Below are 23158 nucleotides of genomic sequence, written 5' to 3'. Positions count from 1 at the left end.
GTAAGAGTTACTTTTTCAACTTATTGTGTTGGTTTTAGTTTTTTATTTAAATACTGAGTCATCTCAGGTCATTTTTAGAATTTTTTTTTATTTCATTGAAAAACAAGAACAAAAAACAAACAAAAAAACATTTTAGTTGGATCTTCATTATACTATAACAGCTTTTCTATTTTCTTTACTTGTTCTTAGCAGGAATGTTTTACATTGGAATAAAGGTCATAAAGGAATCTTGTGGGCAGTCAAATCCAGGCCTCTGCCACCACAAGATACACACATAACAGAAAAAGTTCAAGCTTTTCAGGTTCCATTTTAAAAGGTAATTCTACATCTTGCACGCCTTATGCAGTGGGATGTTGTACCAGAATCCATTCCTCAATGGCTGCTTCTTTTACCTGCATACTGTTCCCATGGCCAAACTGCTAAGTGTTATTCCTTCCCTAAATAGTTTTATATCTGCAGATAGCAATCACATTTCACTCTTCATTTTGCTAAGACAAGTCTCTTTTTGTTGTTGTTTTCCATTAATTAAGATGCATCCTCCTTTGCTTTCTCAACAAGTATTTTCAAATGTTTGAACTCATCTTTCCAAACGAGAAACAGAACAGAAGCCAGAATTTCAGAGAAGGTTCTGCCAATGTTTTCACAACAGCACTAATAGCACCCTTCCTGCCGAGAACAACGCACCCAATACATTCTGCAATCACATCTGCTTTTTCCACAGTGGAATCACTTCAGTGGCTCATAAAACATTCTGACCAATATACCTGTATCTGTTTCTTTCTCTGTAACTAAAAACTGATGAGCCTCCAACTTAGAAATTCTTGTTATTGTCCCAAAACACCCAAATTCATACTGTAATACAGTTGCCTCGTGTTGTAAAGAATGTTATAAAATCAAAGCTTTATAAATGTTATCATTAGAAGTGTGATTAAGAAAACACTAATAAAAACATTCAGTATCTATTCACAGACTAGTGTGTTTGGTCACACTGGAATACCTTCGCAATGCCAAATGGAAAGCAAAATCCTTATGAAACATTACTAACAGCTTTGTTACTGCAGATACAGTAAGGTTTGGGCTCCATAAGCTTAAAGAGGAATAGCACTATTATCCCATTCAATGTTAATAGAAGCTTATGTGTAATGTTAACACATTAGAGAGAAAGGGCCAAACCAGCTTTTACTAGAGTTTATCTATCAAAATTTCAGCTTTGTATAAAACAACTGGAAGACAGTCATGAATGTTCTTTGCCACAGCCATTTTCCAACTCTCACAAGTAAAATAGAAAAAGTAGCATAAAATGACAGGTAATTTCCCAATGCATCAGTTCTGGAAGTCTAAATACAAATGCAATCTGAAGACATGTTGAAGACTTTATCAAGTAAAAAGTTAGAAGGAAAAAAAGTTAGATTACGAGTAAAAATTTAAGATTCAAAACTTTGCTAGTGATCCTGACAAATACGATGCTTTCTCATGTTACTGGGTTACTGCATACACCATGAAACTCTATTTCAAGACAATTAATGCATATGTTAAGTGCAGGATAGGGATATGACTGGATGTATTTATGCTGTTTAATATTAGTATTTTGAGGTTCATTTTGTGACTGACAAAACAGCATAAACAAAGCGCATACTTTTCTGAAGTTGAAAAGAGCATTTCAACTCCATGAGGAAAGCAGAACTATGTAACTAAGATCACAATGTGAAGGACAGTAAGGTAAGCAAAAGAATACAAAAACATCAGGATAAAAAGGTTCAGGAAAGTTTATATGAGAATTAGCTTCATATCTGTAGAAACTGAAAGTACAGCATTACAGTAATAAATGCTGTAAATAGGTTGAACTATGATGTTTCCATGAATACAAGTCTTCGGGATTTACAACTGATAACAAAAAGAAGAAAGTGCTTTTAAAAGGCAGTCCAGTCTCAAGAACTGCAAAGGCAGGGTGCAACCCCGAGAGAAGCCCCCTGTGCCAGGCCATCCAGCAGCCGGGACACAGATCGCAGAAATCCCGCGCTCCATGCCTAGCACCTGAGATGGGGAATTTCCAGCCACACCTCCTACTCTTGTACAGAGACACTGACAATAAATCCTACTACAATCAGGAGCTCAAGCACGTACTTTCTATTATCCAAAATCTTTTCTGAAATTCTTGAAGGCAGGCAGTGGTTCACACAGATTAACCTGAGGATGGCAGGGTCTGGCATTCAGACAACCAGCTCAATTAAGAAATCTTTTTTTTTTTTCTCCTCTTCCCTGCTCTTTTTTTCTTCTTTTGAGGGATAGACATCTAAGAGTTTTACAAGTACTGGGTGAGATGCAGCGTTAGGTCACAGAAAGCTGAAAGTAAAAAAAAGAATGCAATGATATACTCTGAAATGCGGATACAATCTATCATATAAAATGATTTATGTGAGCAATCTGTACTAGAGGAAAAATAAGCTAATTATATGAGGGGAAAAAAAAGTGTGATTGAGCAAGTTCATCTGTAGTTCAAAAGCTAGGTAGCAACGAACATTATACAAACAAGAAAAAGTTTAATAATTCATTTATTATCTCCAGTCATCACACACTGATGTTTAGATGATTATTCAGGGCCTGAAGCGCCTGTTTCCTCCTTTCTGGGAAAGGAGGAAAAATTGAATGTAAGGGAGCTGTGCCAGGTGGCACAAACTGACACCAAGAGAATAAACACAGCCCCATGTTGCTTCCCAAAGCTGTGAGCTCAGGCTAGCAACGGCAATCTTTTTGGTATAGGTAAATAACATTCCCTTCTGATTAGCCGAAAGAGTAAGACTGCCTTTTGAGTGGGATCAAATTCTGCTATAACAGCTACTCACCATGGATACTGAGGGTGTATGAAACTGTGTAATCACAAACATCAGTAGCAGATGAAGATGCTCATAGCCAAGCTGCCTAGCACCATCCTTCATCTGCATATTATTACTCCTACAGCTGAAGGTCTGCAGGGCATCACTCAAGCACACATCCACACCAGGGCAAGAGCAGCCGAGCAGTGACTCCATCCACCAATAATGCCAATGGGTTTTCGGTGAAAATCAATTGAAGTTATCCCAACTGTAGAACAGCACTCTCTCACTAACTGCTGCAACGTCCAAAGCTGATTCTGCTAGATTGGCAAGGATAATATGATCACATCTTAACTGTGAGGATGAAACAGTACAAGGAGTATGTTATAAAATTGCTTATCAGATATCCATGTGAACACATACGGCACTAAAAAACACACAAGCAGGGCACTACCACAACTCCCTGTATATTGTATTCTACATACCCAGAGCTCTGGATAGACAGATGCAGTGTGAAAACATTGTCCTTGAGACATTTTACATCACAGGCAACTATTAGACACTCAACACTTCTGGCAGTCCACCTTGCATCCTTACTGTTCATGTTTTAGCAGCAAATGCTATGAAAGCAATACAACTCCACTCAAAATAACCTGGCATACTGGCAACTTCTTGGCTCCATTATGGAATTAATAATTTTGAGGAAACATGCAAGGCTTGATTTCCAAGACAGATACCTTCTACTGAATGAATAGTTAGCAAAAGTTTGATAATTTTTCAAACACAAAAGCTTTTCCACCCTTTCTGGTCTTATCAGTAGCAGCACCTTCCAGCCAAGTTCAACTTGGAAAAACTAGCTTTGAATGTAGCATAATTATGCTAATACCATATGTCACAGCTTTTCCTCACTTCCTACTTTATTGTAAAGATGACGGAACCAGGCTTTTGTCAGTGGTGCCCAGTGACAGGACCAGAAGCAGTTAGCACCAACTGAAACACAGGAGGTTCCCTCTGAACATCAGGAAACACTTTTTCACTGTGACAGTGACTGAGCACTGGCACAGGTTGTCCAGGGAGGTTGTGGAGTCTCCACCCCCCGAGACATTTAAAAGCCATCTGGACTCGGTCCTGAGCCACTGGCTCTCGGTGGCCCCGAATGAGCATGGGGTTGGACCAGATGACCTCCACAGGTTCCTTCCAACCTCAACCATCCTGTAATTCTGTGATCCTAGCCTATCACTATTTCAATGCCTTCCTTTCCCCAATTTGACAGATGTTAATCATCCTCTTCTCTTCCTTTCAACTTGTCTTGGTATTAACCAAATTAAAGTCAGAGTAATTGTACTGAGGTACGTACAAGTTGGAAAGCCAACTCTGAGACACGGATAAAATCTTTAGGCCTGCAAGCTTGTTTGCTGTTTTTCTATTTCACAAACTGGTCTAAAATATTGTTCTAAGAAATAGGACCACATGCAAGCTACATTCGTTTGGATAAGACTGGAGAAGGAAAGTATGAGGGATCATCAGTTTCAGACTAGCTTACCACTACAGTTTAATTACCTAAGTTCTCCTGAATACCAATTGGATAGGAATTAACTGCTTTATTTTCTGAACACTTGTAGCTCTGTACTGCTAAGGATTTCCAGCATCTCGGTGGCAGTGACTGCATCTGCCCAATCTTTATTTTGTAATTTTTTTTTAACATTAAAAAAGACCAAAACAAAAAAAAAAAAAAAAAAAGGCTTTTGTATAACTGTGACTTTCATTGAACTCAAATGGATGGATCAAGCTGTTGGGTCGCTCATGAACTATGACTTAACTATTTCAGTTGCTGTTGCAGACAAAGTATTGAACAATCCGTACTGAAAAGTATACTACTACTAATAGCAGAACCCCGTTTTAAGACTAGGTCAACCAGATTCAAGAAGAGCTCACAAGGTACTTGCTATAGATATGACAATCCATTCTCTCCTAGTCTCATACTCCTACACTTTCATCCGGCCCACGACTCATATTCAAAACTGTGTTCCAAACATATTTAGGTCAAACACATAAGTTAACATATTGCTGCACTTCATTACTTCTCCCCATCCACAAAGAGAGTTGCAGTCACACCTTGCACACCACCTGTAATTTCTGCAGTAATACATTCACAGATTGGATGGCAGAAGGACCACTTGGCATGATCCACAACATAACATTAAGGAGTTTCACCTAGTCCCCACTTCTGCTCTGCACGCAAGCACCAACTGCAACCATGCAGACCAAGCTACCCACTCCAAAAACAACATGCAATAATTTTGCACACTAAAAAGAAGAATTTAGACAGTTTGCCTTTGCTTCCAGCTAGCAAATATTTGTTTTCCATGTTCTGGAGTTAATCATCCTGCTCTAAGTTGAAAGCAAAGGAGTCAAGATAGACCTACCAGATCAAAGCAGTGGGGGGAAAAAAGTTTTTTTTTAAAAAAAAAAAAAAAAAAAAATCAGTCAACCAGAAATCTAGTACAGGCTACTGGTGGTGCCTAAAACAGCTTTCAGAAAGTCAAATAAACACAGATTACTAGCAGGGAAATCTGAAGTTTATGTAATACACAAAATCTTGAGACTATTACCAAAAGTTATGAAGTACTCCAAAGACTACAAATGGTCCCCAAGGAAATAATTGTAAAATAATGAAAAATTAACCAGAAATCACAAATTGCATTTATTCTGGCAAAAGACCTGTATATTTCTTGGAATTAAATATCTGTCTTTTTATTAAAAACATCCATGTCTGCTCATGCTGGGTTTAAAACATGAACAGAAGATATTTGCTAGATTAACACCCTTGCTATCATGTTTTAACTCTTCAAAGAATCACACAATAAAAAGTTAGCATCTGATTCTCATCATTTTACAATGCAGTTCAAATTTTTTTTTCATTAAAAAGTGCTAACTTTATTCCTCACTCATAACATAGACCAAGACAGAAAGTAAAGAGTTAAAGCTGTTTGGCAGCTGTTACTTTAAACTCCTCTGGGTTTTCTAATTTGCAGAGCATGTCAGTTCCTCCACCCTGGAACTTTGTAAAAACACCCAAGCAGAGGAATGTCACAGCATGATCATCTGCCACCAGTACAATAGTCAGATACACAACACAGCAGAGGACCTCCTCCTCCAAATCTGTCACTTGTAATAAATTATGGTGTAGCCAGGAGCTGACTGAGACCAGACAGACAGAGAAATCAAAATTAAAAGAGTATGTAGAATCGGACATGACCTATATAGAAGGGACAGGCAAGGCTGAAGAGAGCAGTATGATTTCTTAGAGAGAGAAGATACACAGAGAGAAGGGACAAGGACAGAGCCAAATGGCACTCTACAATGAAAGGGACAAACAAAACCTTGAGCACTGTTATTGAATAGGAGCAGTTTGAGGCGATATTCAAGCACACAACACACTGGTTTCTCGTTAAAGGTGATCAGAGAGCAAAGACAAAGGCATAGATCTGAAACCTAGCCACAGTGAAATCAGATCAGAGAGAGGTCAGCATTGTAAGATCTGAAGGGCAAGGCCAGAGAGCCATCAAGAGACTGTCTTTGAAGAGAATACCTAGGACAAAAGCTTTTGCACAACTGAGTGAGAAAAAAAAATGCTTATGTTCATAATTCTTCAAATAAATGGCCTTTTTCCCATCAGCTGCTCTTTTCTGCACCTACAGAGAAAGGCTATTCCATCATACAAACATCACGCGTCACTACATCAAGCCCCTATATCTGGACAACACAAACCCCTTTAAAGTAAATAAATCCAATGCAGATAGAGAAGCAAACATTTACAGATAGATAAACTGCTACTCCATCATTTCATAACCTCGCACTAAATTTACTTCCTCTAAACGTATCCACTTCCATCAACCCCAAGCTGTCAGCAAGAACTAATGAACAGTAAACTGCCCTCCGGCTCCTACTCAGTATTGCAGGGCAGTAGTTCTGAAGCACTCCAGAGCATGTAAGCCTTCAGCAAATAAGGGTGGACACCTTCTTCTTCTACTGGTTTGGAACAAGCAGCCAAAGCCAGTAAGACTCAGATGGTTACCTTTCATGTATTATCTTCCATTTTGTTTACCTATTCCAACTACTTGCATTTTCATATGAACTTCTTTCCTCTTTCTACCTTATCTGCATTTCCCTACTCCACAGCTTACAGCATTAGGAGTCACAAAGCAGAACTTCTGCTATTTAGCTCCCTGGCAGTAGAAAAAGAAAGAAAAAAAAAAAAAAAAAAAAAAAAGGAACAACTTGACAGGTTACACCCCAGCAGGACACCAGCCACAAGCTGGGGCTCTCATGCACTACTGCTATTTACAGATATATAATAGCCAAGCAAGAAGTTACAGTAATGGTAGGCAGTGCAAGCCCAGCATCTGCCTCCTGCAAGTACCGAGAGCAAAACAACGAGACATTTGTTCCAAGCTTATGCAGCAAGGCAAAAATAACTGCACAGCAGCCACTGTTCTTCTGAATGGAAGCCAATAAGATTATTTTGTTTTTTTCATTTCCCCTAAAGAGTTCACAAAATGTTCATAAGAATCATCCTTTTATTTTAATTGTCGCACAGATCTATACGATCTGGATGCAGAGTTACTCAAAAAGCAGCAGTGGGGCTGGGATGAGCGTGAAGAATAGGAGCACAGCCTGCTCACTGCTGTGTGTCCTGCCACACCAGCCCATGCTGAAGAAGCTGCAGTTTAGGATGCTCATTTGGCAGAAAGCCAACACGACAGACCTAAGTCTGGATGCAATGTGTCAAAAAGAATATGAAGGACTGGCCAACACCACAACAGTTAGTAGCCATGAGACGCTGCCATGGCTGTTAAGCTAACCAAGCTTCCCTTGAGTAGGAAAAACACACAGAAACACAATGTTCTAGCTACAGCCCCATCTATGCACATCCCTGCCTGGTAGCAAAGGCCAGCGAAATGCCTTATTCCACCTACACATTCAGCATCTCTCTCCAGGAACTGCTGAGCAACCAAATCCTTCCCAATCACTTCTGATGGAGATTAAGAATCTGGGAGAAGAACAAGACACATGGATGAGAGTATTTCAGAAGCTGAAACGCAGCAGTACTTCAAGCAACTGGAAGGACAGGTTGAAACATTGCCAAGTTTAGGGGACAACGAGAAACAACTAACTCATGAGTAAACACCCAGATAATACAACTTTTACAACACACAGTTGGAAACGAAGGTCAGAGGTGAGTTCAAATGAATTTGACAAAGTATAAAATGTCGCCAGGATCACCACAAGGATGGACAGCCTCCAGAAACAAGAATCAGGAAACAACTACATAAGCTTTAGCACAACTCCCTGATGAACTATTACTCTCCTTCATACTCTGGTCTGAGTGTGCTCCTTGCTTTAAGGGAGCCATGGGAGCACGCTGAGGAGGACACATGTTAGTCTCCTCCAAAAGTCAAGGAGGTCATGACCTTGTGAAGAAGTTACTGGCCACTCCACCAAGACCAACTTCTAGATCACAGCTGCTGGCAACAGAAGTCATCTTGTCACGAGTGACAAGTGTGGCAGAAAATTCAGCTGCCAGACCCTTGAGGGTCCCTTCCCACCCTAACCACTCTATGATTCTATATTCAGAAGAGATGGATCAGTGTTTAGAAACTGTACCAAAAGATTAACATAGAAGACACATTATGTTACTTAAATGTGCATGCTTTTGTTTGATACTTCATATTTCTGGTACAAGACAGCATATCAGTTCCAAGAAGATATACAGAGAGTAGAGGAGTAGTTAGAAACTAAGAACATACTACTAGTACCAAAGAGAAGAACCTACTAGTATTGATTTTCACTAGCGCAACTTGCAGAATAAGATATTATCCTGTCACTTTTACCTGTATTAAAAATATACACAAAACTCCTGTTCTCGTGTTACAAAGTATTGTGGCTTTAACTGAATGTCTTACCTCACACTGGGGTAATATAATCTTGGAAGTATGATATTATTTCTGTTCCTGTCAAAGCAGCAATACAGAATCACACAGGCTCTAGCACAAAGTGCTACTGAGTTGGGAAAGAGAAATAGAAAAACACAGAATTCACCAGTTCTGGGTAAATACATCTGATTCAACATCTGGTCAGTTTTTAGGGTATCTTAACTACCTCTGGAACCCTACTTATCTTAATACAGATAAAAAAATATAAAGTAGGTCAGCTCTCCATTTTAATGGTAAGCATATTTGTGTTTTTAGAAAGGATAATTTTTAATAGTATCAAAGGCACTATAACAGACTAAAGGCTGAATTGTCTTGAGCTACTAGGATGATAGAAAAAATTCTAAGCAATATTGCTTTATGTAAAAGATTCAAAAGACTAATATTAAAATCCACTTTTTCTGAAAAAGTTGGAAATTTGTAACAATGCCTGATAATGGCATGCAAATAGCATGAAAACTGCAAGGAAAAAAAAAAAAAAAAAAAACCAAAAAAACCACCACAAAAACCAGAAGTCAGTGACACTTAATTAGATGCCTCAACAGATTGTTTAAAAATCTTGAACAAGGAAGTACAAATATTCGTACACTCAATTAATTCACATGCCTTCTATCTGCTAGCAAGGGTTTATTTCAAATCTATTTCCATGAACAAGAAAGAACAAACACATCTGTATACGTTTGCAAGCCAAAGCTGCTTTGAATAAAGCCAGTGAGCAGAAAAGAAGACACAACTTCTGGTGTTATTCAAATAGCCACAGCAATCCAAGGACAAAATTGAAGCCAAGTATCCTGGATAACACATTAATTTCATAGAATAATGACCATTTCCAAAGGACAATCACTGTAAGTTGTTCAAAGTACAGAGTATCACGCCATGAACACAAAACTGAAAATGGTGGAAAACGCATTACAGTTTTACTACTGTGAGGTAAGCTTTGATTCATACCATATGGCCTTACAAGACAAGCATGTGTGCACGTCTGCACATGTGTGCATGAACGCCGAGGTCTCCAACCCGCAGTTGTATCCCCCCCAGTTTTCTTGCAGAAGTAAGAAGACAGGAGCATTCCAGTAAACACTAAATTCATAGTTTTTCAGAGTAATTCAGGGAAGCTAATCATACTCACTCAGTATTTTTGTCTCAGAAACCTGGCAATCAACACAAACTGAGATAAATTAAGGTATGAAGATAATACCTAGAATCAATGTAATACCTAGTTATGTTGGTATTTGTTTTCCTCTTTACAAGGCTTAAAAAAAATAAACCCCTAAAACCTAACAAAACCAATCATAGTAGTAACTGAATAATTAATGACAAGGAAAGGGATCAATGGACATATAATTAAGTTCTTTACTTCCCTCCTATTCTATTTAACTTGGTATAAAATACACAATATTTCTATTTCCCTCCCAAGCAAAGAGGTCTGGTGAATGCAGTACACGGCTACCTCATAAAACCATGGGTCATTAATCTGGGTTTAAAATTTGAAGAAAAAAAAAAAAAAAAAAAAGCTAAACTAAATATCATACTAGGAGCACAGAGAACATTAGTTACAAGCTCAATTAGTTATCAGCAATCTTCTCCAAAATCAACATTTATCTGCATTGCCTCACTCTTTGAACTAAAATAATTGCTTCTTACAGTATTTTCTGTATTATAACTACAGACAAGTACTGACTTTTTAACAGCACTTTGCATTTGAGGTGTTTCATCCTCCTGCTGCTTAAGAACATGAAATGAGATTCTGATGTTACTAGCAACATCAAGCTTGCAAGTACGTTTGAAATACAGATTTGTTTACATGACTACTTTTGAAAGCCTAGGTTGTCTTCTAGGAGACTGAAATACAGTTAAAAATTAAACTCAACTCAATAGGGAAGGGAAGGTGAAGGAAAGAGCAAGAGGAAGAAGCTTCTTAGTACTTGTAGCTGGAACCCTTTCAAACTTCACTTCCTATACAGGAACTTTTACATGCCATCCTATCATCTTTATGCTTTTTCTTTTTGCCTTTTTTTCCCTCTTCTTATTTTAATCACATGTGTATATTCTGAAGCCAAGCTTGCCATCCATTTTCGGGACAAGTGGCTGTATATTTACTTACAAAAAAAAAAATAATCCTCAACTGTGAGCATCAGTGTAGCAGGTGGGGGCTTGTCTGCCTTCCCAGGAGGCGGACAGCAAGCCCAGACTGCTGACGCACCACTGCGCTGCCCACTGCCAGGCACCTTTCTGGCTTTACCCTTCACACTCATGCAAGCATGACAAAGAAAAGCATGGAATGGCAAGAAAAGGGTGACTGAATCTGAAAATTACTTCACAAAGATCTGAGGAGAAACTGCCATGACTGAGTATCAGTAAATTTGTTAAAAGCTCCCAAATAATTAAAGTAAAAATGGCATGAATTAAGATCCAGCTCTTGTGCAGCCTTGGTTTACTCCCCAGCTCTGCCACAGACAGCGTGCCATCTTGATCACTGCACTCTCTCTTTACTCCTGACCTTATCGTCTACATAAGGAAGTATCTTCCTCATCCTGTAACTAGAGAGTAAGCAACGAGTGCTTCTTCTCCAAGGGAAGCCACTCTTTTTTTATTCATGCTAATGTTTGTTATACACTCAAGATTCTATAAGAATAACTTAGAGCTGTTAAAAGCTCTTCTGAATTTTAACAAGATTTGGAGTAACAAAGGCTGCACTTTACCATCTCCACAAAGACACACCAGAAAGCAAGCGATGATCAGCCCTGCCACCCAACACTGTCAAATACTATTTGTTTTTAGCCAGCCCGTAGATGTACCAAAGCTCTTTCATGATGGACTATTTACATTATATTCTTACTAGCCATTAATCTGTACAGCAGTAGAAAGAACAAATGCACAGCAGTGTTTCATGACCATGATGCTGATGTGGGGCAAAAATTTCATTGCTTTGCTGTTTCTTTATGTCGTTCTTTTTCCAATTCAATATATACCTTCTTGGAAATGCTAAAATCACCACAGTTCTGTAAGGTACAGGCATGCAGATTAAATAATACCTGGTCTGAAGAAACACCTGAAAGAGTGGCCATAAGAATCTGAGTATTAATATTTTCCACTATGCAATTAGGCTGGGAGTAAGGGAAGATGACATTTGATCATTCCAAGCAGCTAACTGATGCAAGACTTAATACTTGAACGCATCTGATATCAAAAAGTATCTTTGTTTATGTGCAACCATCCACGGTAAACAACACACTTAAAAAAAAAGTATTCACTTAAAAGCATGCATTAACTTGCACATGGGAATAACCACTACCTTTCTACAAAACTACCACAAAAGCTGCTCTACACCTAGCCCCTCATCTTTCAAAACTCAAGGATTTTTTTCTGTGCAGAAAGTTAGCTTGTGACATGACACTGCACCGATCCCCTTTCTAATGACAACATCTGCTGAGAGGGCTCACTCAGCTCTTTCAGCAGCAATTGCAAATCATGCTTCAAAAACAAAAACAAAAAAAAAAAACAAACCACCACAAAAAAACCCACCACAAGTAAAACCCCAAATGTTAATGAAAGATTAACTACATACTCACAGGCAAAATTACTAATTAAAACAAGATCTACAGCAAGATTTTGAAAATAGCTAAGGAGTGCCAAGTAGTTTTCACTGAGGTAAATCTTCACAGAGCAGATAGTTATTCATATCTGATCTAAAGAAGCAAGTTCTTATCTAATCAAATGTCTGAAAAGCGAATAGAATTTTAGTACATCAGGTTCTCTTCTTCCAACAACTGATTTTTAAAGTACTTTTACTAGTTTAATATCTCAAAGTCTGCTGCATTTATAACTCAATAGCTTGCAGCAATTAATAAACTTGAAATTCATCCCATTAGAAGCTCTTGAACGTACTGCTTCAGGCTGCTTGAAGCAAGTGTATTTTTAATTCTCACATAGACTGCTAACAACAATATTTACATCGAACAAGTTTAATGCTGTAGTTCCCTCTAGAAAGTTTTAACTAGCTGTGTACAAAAGAAAGAAACAACTATCTGGTAAGAACAAAGGACATTTTAACTTTTGAAGAAAATGAGCTTCTTCATATTAAAGTTTTAATAGTAGGAAAAAAAGTAACAGTCCTCCCACACAGGCACCCTGCAAAACAATGAAAATACAGCTCTCATTTCAAACATCTGTGTTCCTGGCTCCTGTAAATCATACATCATGAACCAAAAGACTGGCTCAAACTTAAGTTATTTGCCAGGACCTTGACTGCAGCACCACACGCCGATAGAAGCCGAGCTGCAAGAATACTCTGGGTACTAGCAGTAAAGCTAAAAGAGCAAGTATATTGCTGTGTTTCACTGTGTCTGTCAACATTATTACCGCAAGTACCTTTTTAAACTACTGTAATATTTGCACAGGTCAGCATGCTACTCAGCAGGTTTCAGAACTTGCCAGAAGCACAATTCAGAGGGAAGCAGAGGCAACTGTTGCTCCCATCTTGAGCCGATGCTACCCATTCTGCAAACACAATGAGGCACCTGGACAAGTTTATCGCTCCGCTGCCCAGGGATGTGTTCCTGTCCTCGTCCGCCTCACCCCCTGCGGACAGGTCCTGTCTTCAGAGCTCCTGGACCCATTCGTTTCCCTAGCAATGCTTGCCCAGCTCAAACAGAAACAAGAAACAGCCATGAACACTCCCTAGCAGACTTTCCTGCCAGTCTGCAGAAAAAGCACTCCAAGCCTTTCAAGATATGAGAGGGCCAATACAGAGAGAGAAGGAGGAAGGGTAGGATAAGGAGTGAAAACTTCTTATCTTTCACAGACACCCTAATCTACCAGACATCAACACAGAAGTGCAGTAACTGAGGAAAGCAAGGCAATTATCTGGAGGAAAGTGGGAATCGCTCTGGCTGAGAGACAGTTCGGAGAGGAGTGACCAGATACTATCAGGCATCATGTGCTAATTATGCCAAATCGTACACTTACAGCTAGCTGACAGAAGTTACTCTACCAGAATGCTATGCTAAGTGCCCCGTACTGCCCTCCCCGTGGCCTCAGCATTTAAACGGGCCAAGGTGCATCATTTCCTCTCGAGCCATTTGGGACATCCAGAGAGCAGAGAAAAGATGACTCAGGTACTAACCCACCTGTTATTCTACAACTGGGAGAAACACTCAGGAGCACTACATCTCACAGTTCACTTGAGCTGAAACTGTAGATGAATCTCTGTTTAAACTACCACGCAGGATACAAACTGGAGTATCTGAGGCAGGGACAAAAATCTGTCCTGATGAAGGCAGAGACAGTTGCAGCTGAAAGCATCTCAAATCATCTTCCAGTATCCAGGTCTGCCAGTATTCACTGCTCTAATGCAGATTTTTTTTCCAACTACTGTAGGCAAATTAGTTTTCAATAAATTCTTTATGCTTTTTCTTTGAGCAATGGGCTGATATCTCATTTTCCGACAATAGCTGTCTCCTTTGAGCAGTTACTTTTAAAACAGTTAACTTGCTAAATGTTGTGCCCTACATTTTATGTTCACAAACAATTTAATCCTGGACCAACTGCTGCCATGAAGTTCCTGTTTTCCCTTATCGGCTCCTCCCAGCCCTTTCCTCTACACCAGCAACAGCACTTGTGTAATTCCTGATGAATCCAACTGGGGAAGTGATCCAGGTGAAGACTAAACTGGTGCACACAAGACTTTTCAGTGGCACAACTTCCTCAATCTGGTTTACCACATTGCTACACAAACGCCAGTAAGAGAAAATCAACAAAGGTGAGTATAACAATGACACTTAATCCAGAATAAATCAACTCTTGGGAAAACAAAGCTAATTAAAACATGGGAGAAAAGCCATGCAGACAAGCCCAAACAACTCTGCAAGCCTCCTGACTTGTTTCTAAACCTTTCTTTTTGTTTATTTACTCTTGGGAGTGAAGCACTTAGGCTCGTAAGCATAACGCTACAAACTCTTGTTTGAGTCTTGAGAAATGCAAGATAACCCAGCCAGGTAATCCAAGAGTGTGTGTATTTAGTAGCTCTAAGGCCAAGCCCATGGGCAACACCGTGCTGATGAAACTTCCAGTTACAGTATTGAAGGAGGATTCATCTGACTAAATGGGAGTACAAACAGCGTTGTCTAGGCTGCCACAGTAGCCAGTAGAGATCCACACAGCACGATTCATCCGACCAAGCGTGCTTACTCCAGGTGACAGGAATGACACTCTGCTCCTGTAGCTAAGATGTAGGGACTTGCAGACTGCAGACATCTGAATGAGGTGAGATGCCTCCTACCTTGGATGCCAACTGCATACCCTTCACATGAGAAGCCTTACCTTCACAGATCAAGTACAGACTGAGAGACGAGATGTTTAGATCTTAACCTTTCACTTTGCACAATTGTTCACAGTATGGTGGAGAGCAAGAGGGCTGGACAAAACTGCTGATACTTTAATTTCCTCCCAGAAGCAGTCCAAATACAGCATTTACCTTAATTTGTTGCTGCTTTAATATCAAGCAAGTCTCACAACATCATTTGAGAAATATTTCTTGCTGTATTAGTATATATATTGCTTATAAAGGATGAAAGACACTGTTTTTTCAGTAACAACAATCACAAGGTGGGATGAAACAAGAGGGAGCTTCCCACACTGCTATCATCTCTGTTAATTACTGCACAAAGAAGAAAGGCCTCTTCGTTTTCTTTAACAAAGCAGGAGCACCTTATGCCTCTACCTTTTACATATCTCAGCATTTACTGACTGTCAAGGTAAGCTTCCCATTACTGTTAGACATCGCTATTTTAGTACTCACACCTACCACACAGTACAGTGGTTCTCAGCACTTCTGCAGCTAGAACTTAAGAAAACTGGAAGCATTTTGCACCTCATTGGATTCAGCTCCTTTGCTGCCCTCCAGCCAAAAGGATGCTGCTACTTCCTTCCCCTTGGCTTCCCCCCACGCCCCATTTCCTCCCTGCTAACTGCAGTTGCTGCTGTGTCTCCTCAAAGCCTGGCTGCCACGGGGCAAAGAGGCTGAAGGTGGCCCCCACAAGAGCCACCCCGAGTCCAGCAAGGCTTATGTGGGGTCCCCTCTACTGTTATGTGCTCTTGCCACACCATTACAGCAGCATAGCAGAGTTTTCCATGGTGCAGGCTCCTACTCACGGTGATAGTGAGGCTTCACCTCTGGGTGCCTGAGGTGTACAGATAATGGATAAAGACAGGATTTTGCTCCCTAGTATGCCTCCACAGTGTGACACAGGCAGTGACAGCTCACAGAACTGCAAAAGCTAAGAGTAGGAACAATTAAAAGATAGCTTCAGTGTTGGATTTCCAGGGGCTTTTGTGGCCAGACTGCACAGAGAGTGCCTCTATTCAAAACATACTCTATATCCACAGCAGTACTGTCTAAATATACCCAATCCCACAAGTAGCTGGTGAGGGAGTAAAGTTTACAGACTATACTGCACATAAATGAGTTTTTCCTTCAGATTGTCTCAAGATCTGTTGCTCTTCAACGTAGCAAGAAACCAACACGGGTATATCAGAGCTAGAGCATTGGCATTACACATGAAATGAAAATGTAGCTCTATATTGAAATATACTTAAATGCCACCTTCAAGGGCTCAGACTTGCCCTTAATGCAAATATGATCCTGTCTTAATATTTTAAAGTGAACGATCCAATGCATTTATTAAAAGCAGCAAGAAATTACAGTATGCTCACATTCATAGGGCTCTGTATTAACAAATTAATATTAAAAAAATTAACTAATATATATGCATCTTTCCAGTTTCCAATGAAACGAAAGATGGTGTTTGTAAAAAGCACGTGTGTAATGCTTATTACCCACGCACAACAAGCCAGATATTACATTAACTGAAAACTTAATGTAAACCAGCTTACAGGAAAACGTTTCTGGAATTTCTGAAGGAGACAAAAAAAAAAAAAAGACAAAAAAAAAAAAAAAAAGAAGCACTCAGTTCTCTTTGGTATTTCCCAAACCCAGATGTTTTAGTGTATATTACTAGCACGTATTACATGTAGTATTATTAAGCTCCTTTGTTCTAGTAAACACAACTCTTCACACAGGCTTCTTACCCTCCTTGTGCTCTCTGACAGGGAAACGGCAAAACCACTGAGACCTGTGGGAAAGGCAGAACACCGACAGTGCAGTTCTCTCAGAAGTTGCCTTTCTCCATATCTAAAGGCAGAACTGACATATACTGAAGCAAAAGGAAATTAATCCTACCAAAAATGCAGCTTGCATAACGCAATCACTGTAAAAGGTAACAGAAATACTTAAAGTGCACACTTTGATTTCAAGTTGCAGGTATTTTGGAGAGATTATTTAGTTTGCCTTTGGCTGACTGGAAAAATAACTCTCTCTCTAAATTATAAGCTCAAGGTATACAACACAATTAAATTGATCAAGTGTACTAGAGTAACTTGAGATACGTGGAAAAGAAGTATCGTTGCAAATCGTACTGCTATCCAACAGCCAAACTTCAAGCAGGATTGTTAAGAAATGCCGTTAAAGCTGAACCCACCAAGCTGCCGGGTACGACACATACCTATACCAGCATGACACATGAAACATGAGTTTCCTTGCCATGCATCTTCCTCTCAGTTTTCTTCATGCACCAATACTATGGCTAGTCATTGCCTACAGAAGACAACAGTGAAAAACTAACTTGAAGTTTATGCTAACAGGAGGCAGAATGACATTTCTGCTCCTCCATGCATCAAAAGCATTGGAGATTTCTTAAGTTTTCCAACAAACCTAAAAGCACAATCCTTCCTCCGCAGCACACAAATACATATACCCAGACTTCTGTCAAATAAACAAGCATATGGTGAAATTGCCTTTCATTGCTACCAGAAACCTCTCCTGTAGAGAGGAGACCGCTATTTGAAACCATTCACTTGGCCAGGAGTTGGCACAGAAAGCAGCTATCCCTAAAATTTTCATGAACCAAGTTCTAGTCTCAAGCAGTAAGAGGGGTCAGTGTGAGGTTTAAAGAAAAAAAAAAAAAAAAAGACAAAAGAGAGGGGGGATGGAGGTTATTTTAACCTTTGTGTTAGGTAACACCTGGCAATTAACACCGCCTCAAGACACAAGCAAACAAATGACCACAGGGAAAGCCAGCATGTGAATTTGCTGCCACTTAACAAGTGCATACACACATTATTTAAGCTAAGTTGAATCACTTACTGCAAAGTACTACAAGCCAAAAGGGTGAACACAAATGTTTAGCAGAAGATGACTGCGGTTTGAACCCTCAGCTCATGCAGGTAAGTTGTTCATTCACTGACGGAGAGAAATCAGTTACTAGGCATTTGCAGGCATTAGTAGTTCAAGGTAAACATGGGGGAAAAAAAAATAGTGTTTACCTGGATCTGATAACTGCTAAAACCAACGAATACCTCATCCTTATTAAGATTTTACAATACTATCTAGTACTAAGTAAACAATTTGCTCCTCCACTAAAATGAAACAACATCTTTTGTACTGGTTTAGAGCGATGCATCTTCTATTCTTATGAGTCCATTTGTGGTCTCAATGAAACAAACATTTGCATTTGACGGACATTAGTAATCTGCAGCTGATTGAGATGAGTATGGCAGTGCAAGATGAAAGAGAAAGACACTATTTTTGCACCATCTAAACTTTATCATCACAGCTAGAACTGCAAGCTTGGGATAACTGGCTTTAAAAGCCAAGAACCTGAGGGTCTCCTCACAGCTGTTACTGTGCTGTCCGGAAAAGATGCCTTTAGAAGATGTCCAGCTGAAACTGTTGTGAAACTAGCTTTCACAATGTCAAGTAACATAATGGCTGTTTGCAGGCAGGCAGGCCATTCTGAAGAGCAGCACTCAAGCATCAACCCTTCTGTTCTCCATGCACAAGAAGTTACTGCAGATTCTTTCTAAGCAGCAACAGTTGAACTTTTACTCACCATCATAGTAGGAAAAAAAGTATCTGCCTGATCTCATCCCAGGATTATGAAGGTGGGATATCCTGGGCACATTCATCTATTAGTAGACTAGTCCTTGAACTAGGTGCTATTCATTACTCAAGTGTTATTTTATTATTCACAACTTCTTAGTTTTGAACAATTAATTAAATACAAAGAGCAATGAAGACAGGAATTAAAACCAGTACCCACTGCAGCAGACAAAAGTTGTACTGGACTTTGTCACAACACAATATTCTAGGATTTCTCTTAAAAGAGCCTCCCTAGTATCTACAAGTCTCCTACCATGAAGCAAAGTTTACAAGTAACAAAGAAATTTAACCCTTTCTCAAATTACACTGACTTTGCTTATATTCTCCCTGGGTTACTATTACCTCTTCTTAAAATTCTTAAATACATATTTGCCAAGGCTCCCTAAGTTTAAAAGGGATCTGTTCATATGAAGAGAACTAACTCACTGTGTATTTAGTCCGTACTCATCAGACAAATCACTGATTTCCAATAGGAATGCAGCTTAAGGGTTGGGTTGGTTTGAGGAGGGGTTATTGTTTGGTTTGGTTGGTTGGTTGTTTTAAATTAAATTTCTAAACATTCATTTCAACATTCAAATCTGGAATACCTGATAGAACAATTTAAAAAAAAAAAAACCACAACAAAACACAACCAAAAACCCCACAATTCTAATTCAGTTCTCATCTGAATCTGAAACACTTGTCAGGTTTTAAGTATGTGAAAGAAGTTAAAGAGCTAAAGGCTTACCAATCCTAAAATGTTACTTTCATGAACTTCTAACATCCTCACCGCTGGGTCTCTGAGTATCAACGCTGACAAAAATGAACAGCTTACCTGTATGAATTTTATCATATTAAAGAAAATAAGTTACTGAGACTTACAGGGTAACTCTGTGACCTTCAGAGGCCACAACAGATCTGCATAATGAATCAAATAAGGTAACAGCATGACAAAGTAGTCATCCAATTTTCTAAATAGGGCGCTAAATGCAGAGCTTAATTACCAGTACTTTCCATATTCACAAATTACATAATCAGTCTGGCCGAGCAGAATTTGAAGCTGGGACTGTCTTGAACATACGGCTAAGAGCAGTAAAAGAGAGAAAATGCTCGATGCAAAACACTGACTACAAATCAGACTTTCAAATAGCTCTAAATCCAAGACCTATTTATTCAGTCTGTTAACATAGGCATGGAACATTTTAACTGAGCCTCATCTAATCTGTCCCACCATGAGGAGGGCTCTCCACCTTAGTCTTCTGTAACCTGTCCAATAATAAATATTGCAGCTGAACCAATTACTCCATGACAGCATCCTCTGGCTTTCTCACCTCCACCTTTATTCCAATCCCTTGATTTTTCACTAGTCTCTTCCCAGAGAGGGAAGAGAGAGACAGCATCCTCTGGCTTTCTCTCTCTCATGAGGAGAAACCCAGTCATCTGCAAACATCCCTGAACTTTGGCAATGGCCCTTCACCTGTAGCTACAGCTATCACCACCATGCTAAAAGGGCAGGAGGGAAAAACAGTTGGTTTAGGTTTTATATCCATTTAGCACTTACTGTGCTCAGTATAAAAACAAGGAACGTGCCTGGTACTAAAACCCTTTCCCCAGAAGATATTGACACCTGATCATTAGCAACTTATTCAAGGCTCAAAGCTGGCATTGCATAATCTTTCAGAAAACGACTCACAGCAAGTAGCTGGTAACTAGTAAGCAGAATACACTTCAATATGAGATCAGCTCTACATACCCACTTATCAATGTGTATGTACAAAGAGTAGAGACTGGGCTCATAATTAGGCTTTGGAAAACGATATGATCTATGAAAACTCAGATGTTCTTACATGGAAGATAAAATTAGACCATTCTGTTTAAATAGAAGAGTTCTCTACTCACGGAAATAGCTGCTATTACTTAAATAATCAGCTATCAGGCTTGATGTGGACATAGCAGCCAGAGAGACAAGTCTTTCCAGATACCATGAACAGAGCTTGACAATAGAATATGAGATCAACAGGACAGTTGGAAAGCACTAATTTTGCCAATATGTCACCATTTTGATCACAGATATGAAAGAGACTTTGCATATAAAACATACAACAGGTTTTTAAATCACCTTGGCATCTAAAGTGCTAGTCTCAAAGAATTAATACAGTCCTGTTTTTCCAGCATGCCTATCAATAGGCTCAGTATAGCCCCGAGTTTACTGGCCCTTGAGTTATAGTTCAGTACTACTTCTTCCAGAACTTCTATTGTTTTGTCCTTAAAAGAAGGCAGAATCTTACATTACATTTCATGTCGGGTTGCCTAGCATGGTAAGTTTTGCTGCAAGATATCGATACCTTTTGAATACTCTGTTTGAGAGCACAGGCCCACCTAGGTCTTACTTAGTATACTGCAAATACAACCACAAAAGGGTCCAGAAATGGTTACTTTTAGGGTTTTCCTTCTTGTGGCAAGCATGGCTTACCGATTATTACCGACATGCAAGACAGGAAAGCTCAGAGGAAACAGGACATAGCGTACTCTTCGTGTAGCATACTTTCACCCCACTGCAGCGGGAAGGACACTGCCACAAAGGCTAAGCCAGGGTACGACCTCTCATCCCAGGTGACACATTTAGCCACTTGACAACACAATCCACTAGGCTAATGCTGACCACGGGGGAAGGTGCATTTGCTCCTACCATGTTTGGTACCCTTAGGTAGGCAAGTTTTTAGCTTCCTAACATAGCTGTGGTCCTGGCAGGCCTGATGTTGCCGCAGGGTCCCCGGTTCAGAGCCTGGCAAGAGGAGGCAGAGGGGCTGCCCTCCTGTCACCAAAAGCAAGGCCGAGCGGGGCACGGGGGAGCGTCCGCTCCTCACGGGGCGAGGGCCGGAGGGCAGGTGCACCCGGCCGCCGAGGGGACACCTCACCACAACACCTGTGACGATCGGGGCTGCGCAGCCCGCGGCTGGACCTCGGCCCAGGAGCTGCCCCAGGTGCCGGGGGCGCAGCCGCGGCTTCCCGGGGGGGCTCGGGCACTGCCCCGCTACAGCGAAGGCAGAGTGGGAGCAGGCCCTTGCCCGGCCGGGGCTGTATCTTTGCCCGACTGCCCAGGGGCGCAGCGGCCGCCCGGCGCCGTGACAGGCCCCGGCCCGGCCGGCGGGCAGCCCACCGCACCGAACAAAAGGCCCAGCCGAGGCCCGGAAACGTCCCGGGGCGGCGGGCCGAGCCGCGCCGCCAGCCCGGGGGGCGAACCCGCAGCCCGGCTGCCCCGCACGGCCGGGGGCAGGGCCTGCGGGCGCCGGTGCCCCTCAGCCCGCCTCTCACCGCCGCGTCGGGCCCTGCAGCGGGTACGGCGGAGCGCGGGGCAAACCAGGGGAAAAGGACGCAACGCAACAGCTCCGGCGGCGCTGATGGAGGGGGCTGCACAATGAGGCCAGCGGTAGCCCCTGCCCCTTCCGTTAACAAAAGCTCCCCAGCCCCGGGTTTGCACCCGCCCCCGCCGCAGGGCTGCCTCCGCCACCCCGGGCCCGGAGTGGGGGGTCTGCAGCAGGCGGCGCCCCCGCTGCGCCCCGCACTCGGAGGGCGGTGGGAACCGGGAGGGCTCTCGCATCGTCGCCCCCCTCACGGCCTTTTCCCCCCAAGTTTGCCGTCGCCCGCACAATGCAGCCCCCCGCCGCCCCGGCGGCCGCCGCACAAAGCGGGCCAGTCCCGCCACCCATCCCGCACCGACCTTGAGCCGCCTCGGGCGCCCCTAAGGTTTTGGTCACCGCCTTCCACACGTTGCAGCCCAGCAGGCAGAGGAGAAGCGCCGCCGACCTGCTCATTTCCACCCGCCGCCGCCAGCCGCCGCCGCCAAGGAGGGAATCGCCGCCGGAGCCGCTGCCCGGAGGAGGAGGAGGAGGAGAAAGAGCCGCATCAGGGGCTGGCCCGCTCCGCGCCTCCCTCCATGTTGCCGTGCGCTGCCCCTCCTGCTTTCTCCGCCTGCTGCATTGTCGTCCCGCCGCTGCGCCCCAGTCTCCGCGGCCCGCGCTGTCCCCTCGGCCGGGCAGGCAGCGGAGGCGGGAGAAGGAGGGGAGGAGGAGTGCTCCGCGGCCCCGGCTGCCTGTCTGGTTTTATTTTCTATTTTTTTTTCTTTTTTTTCCCCCCCTCTCGGTCTCCCGGCGGGGGCCGCCAGGCTCCGCCGCCCGCTCGTTAACCCTTTGCAGCACCCCCTGCCCCGCGCGCCGCGCCCGGTGAGACAGCGCCCCCTGCAGGCCGCGCCACGCCCGCCCGCCCAGCCCTCCCCTCTCGGCTCGCCGCCGGGCGAGGGGCCGCCGCTCCCCGGCGAGCAACGGGGCCTGCCGGGCGGCCTTGCCGGCCCCTTGTCCGGCCTCATCGCCCCGCCA

The 23158-nt window shown here is 42.0% G+C and overlaps 1 protein-coding gene across 2 annotated transcripts in view; it reads right to left on the bottom strand.

The window, feature by feature from the left end:
* Positions 1-22954, bottom strand: part of FAM171A1 (family with sequence similarity 171 member A1) — an 89954-nt gene extending 67000 nt beyond the window's left edge. For both annotated transcript variants that reach the window (XM_086742375.1, XM_086742376.1), the window contains exon 1: positions 22504-22954. In XM_086742375.1, coding sequence (XP_086598501.1) covers positions 22504-22597 — 94 coding nt within the window. In that variant the 5' untranslated portion in view covers positions 22598-22954. The remainder of the gene's footprint in view (positions 1-22503) is intronic.
* Between the last annotated feature and the right edge of the window lie 204 nt (positions 22955-23158).

The sequence above is a fragment of the Chlamydotis macqueenii genome, chromosome 2, assembly GCF_036417535.1.
Source record: "Chlamydotis macqueenii isolate bChlMac1 chromosome 2, bChlMac1.mat, whole genome shotgun sequence".
Lineage (NCBI taxonomy): Eukaryota > Metazoa > Chordata > Aves > Otidiformes > Otididae > Chlamydotis > Chlamydotis macqueenii.
The sequence above is the reverse complement of the archived record's forward strand: the minus strand, read 5'-3'. Positions and strand labels throughout refer to the sequence as shown.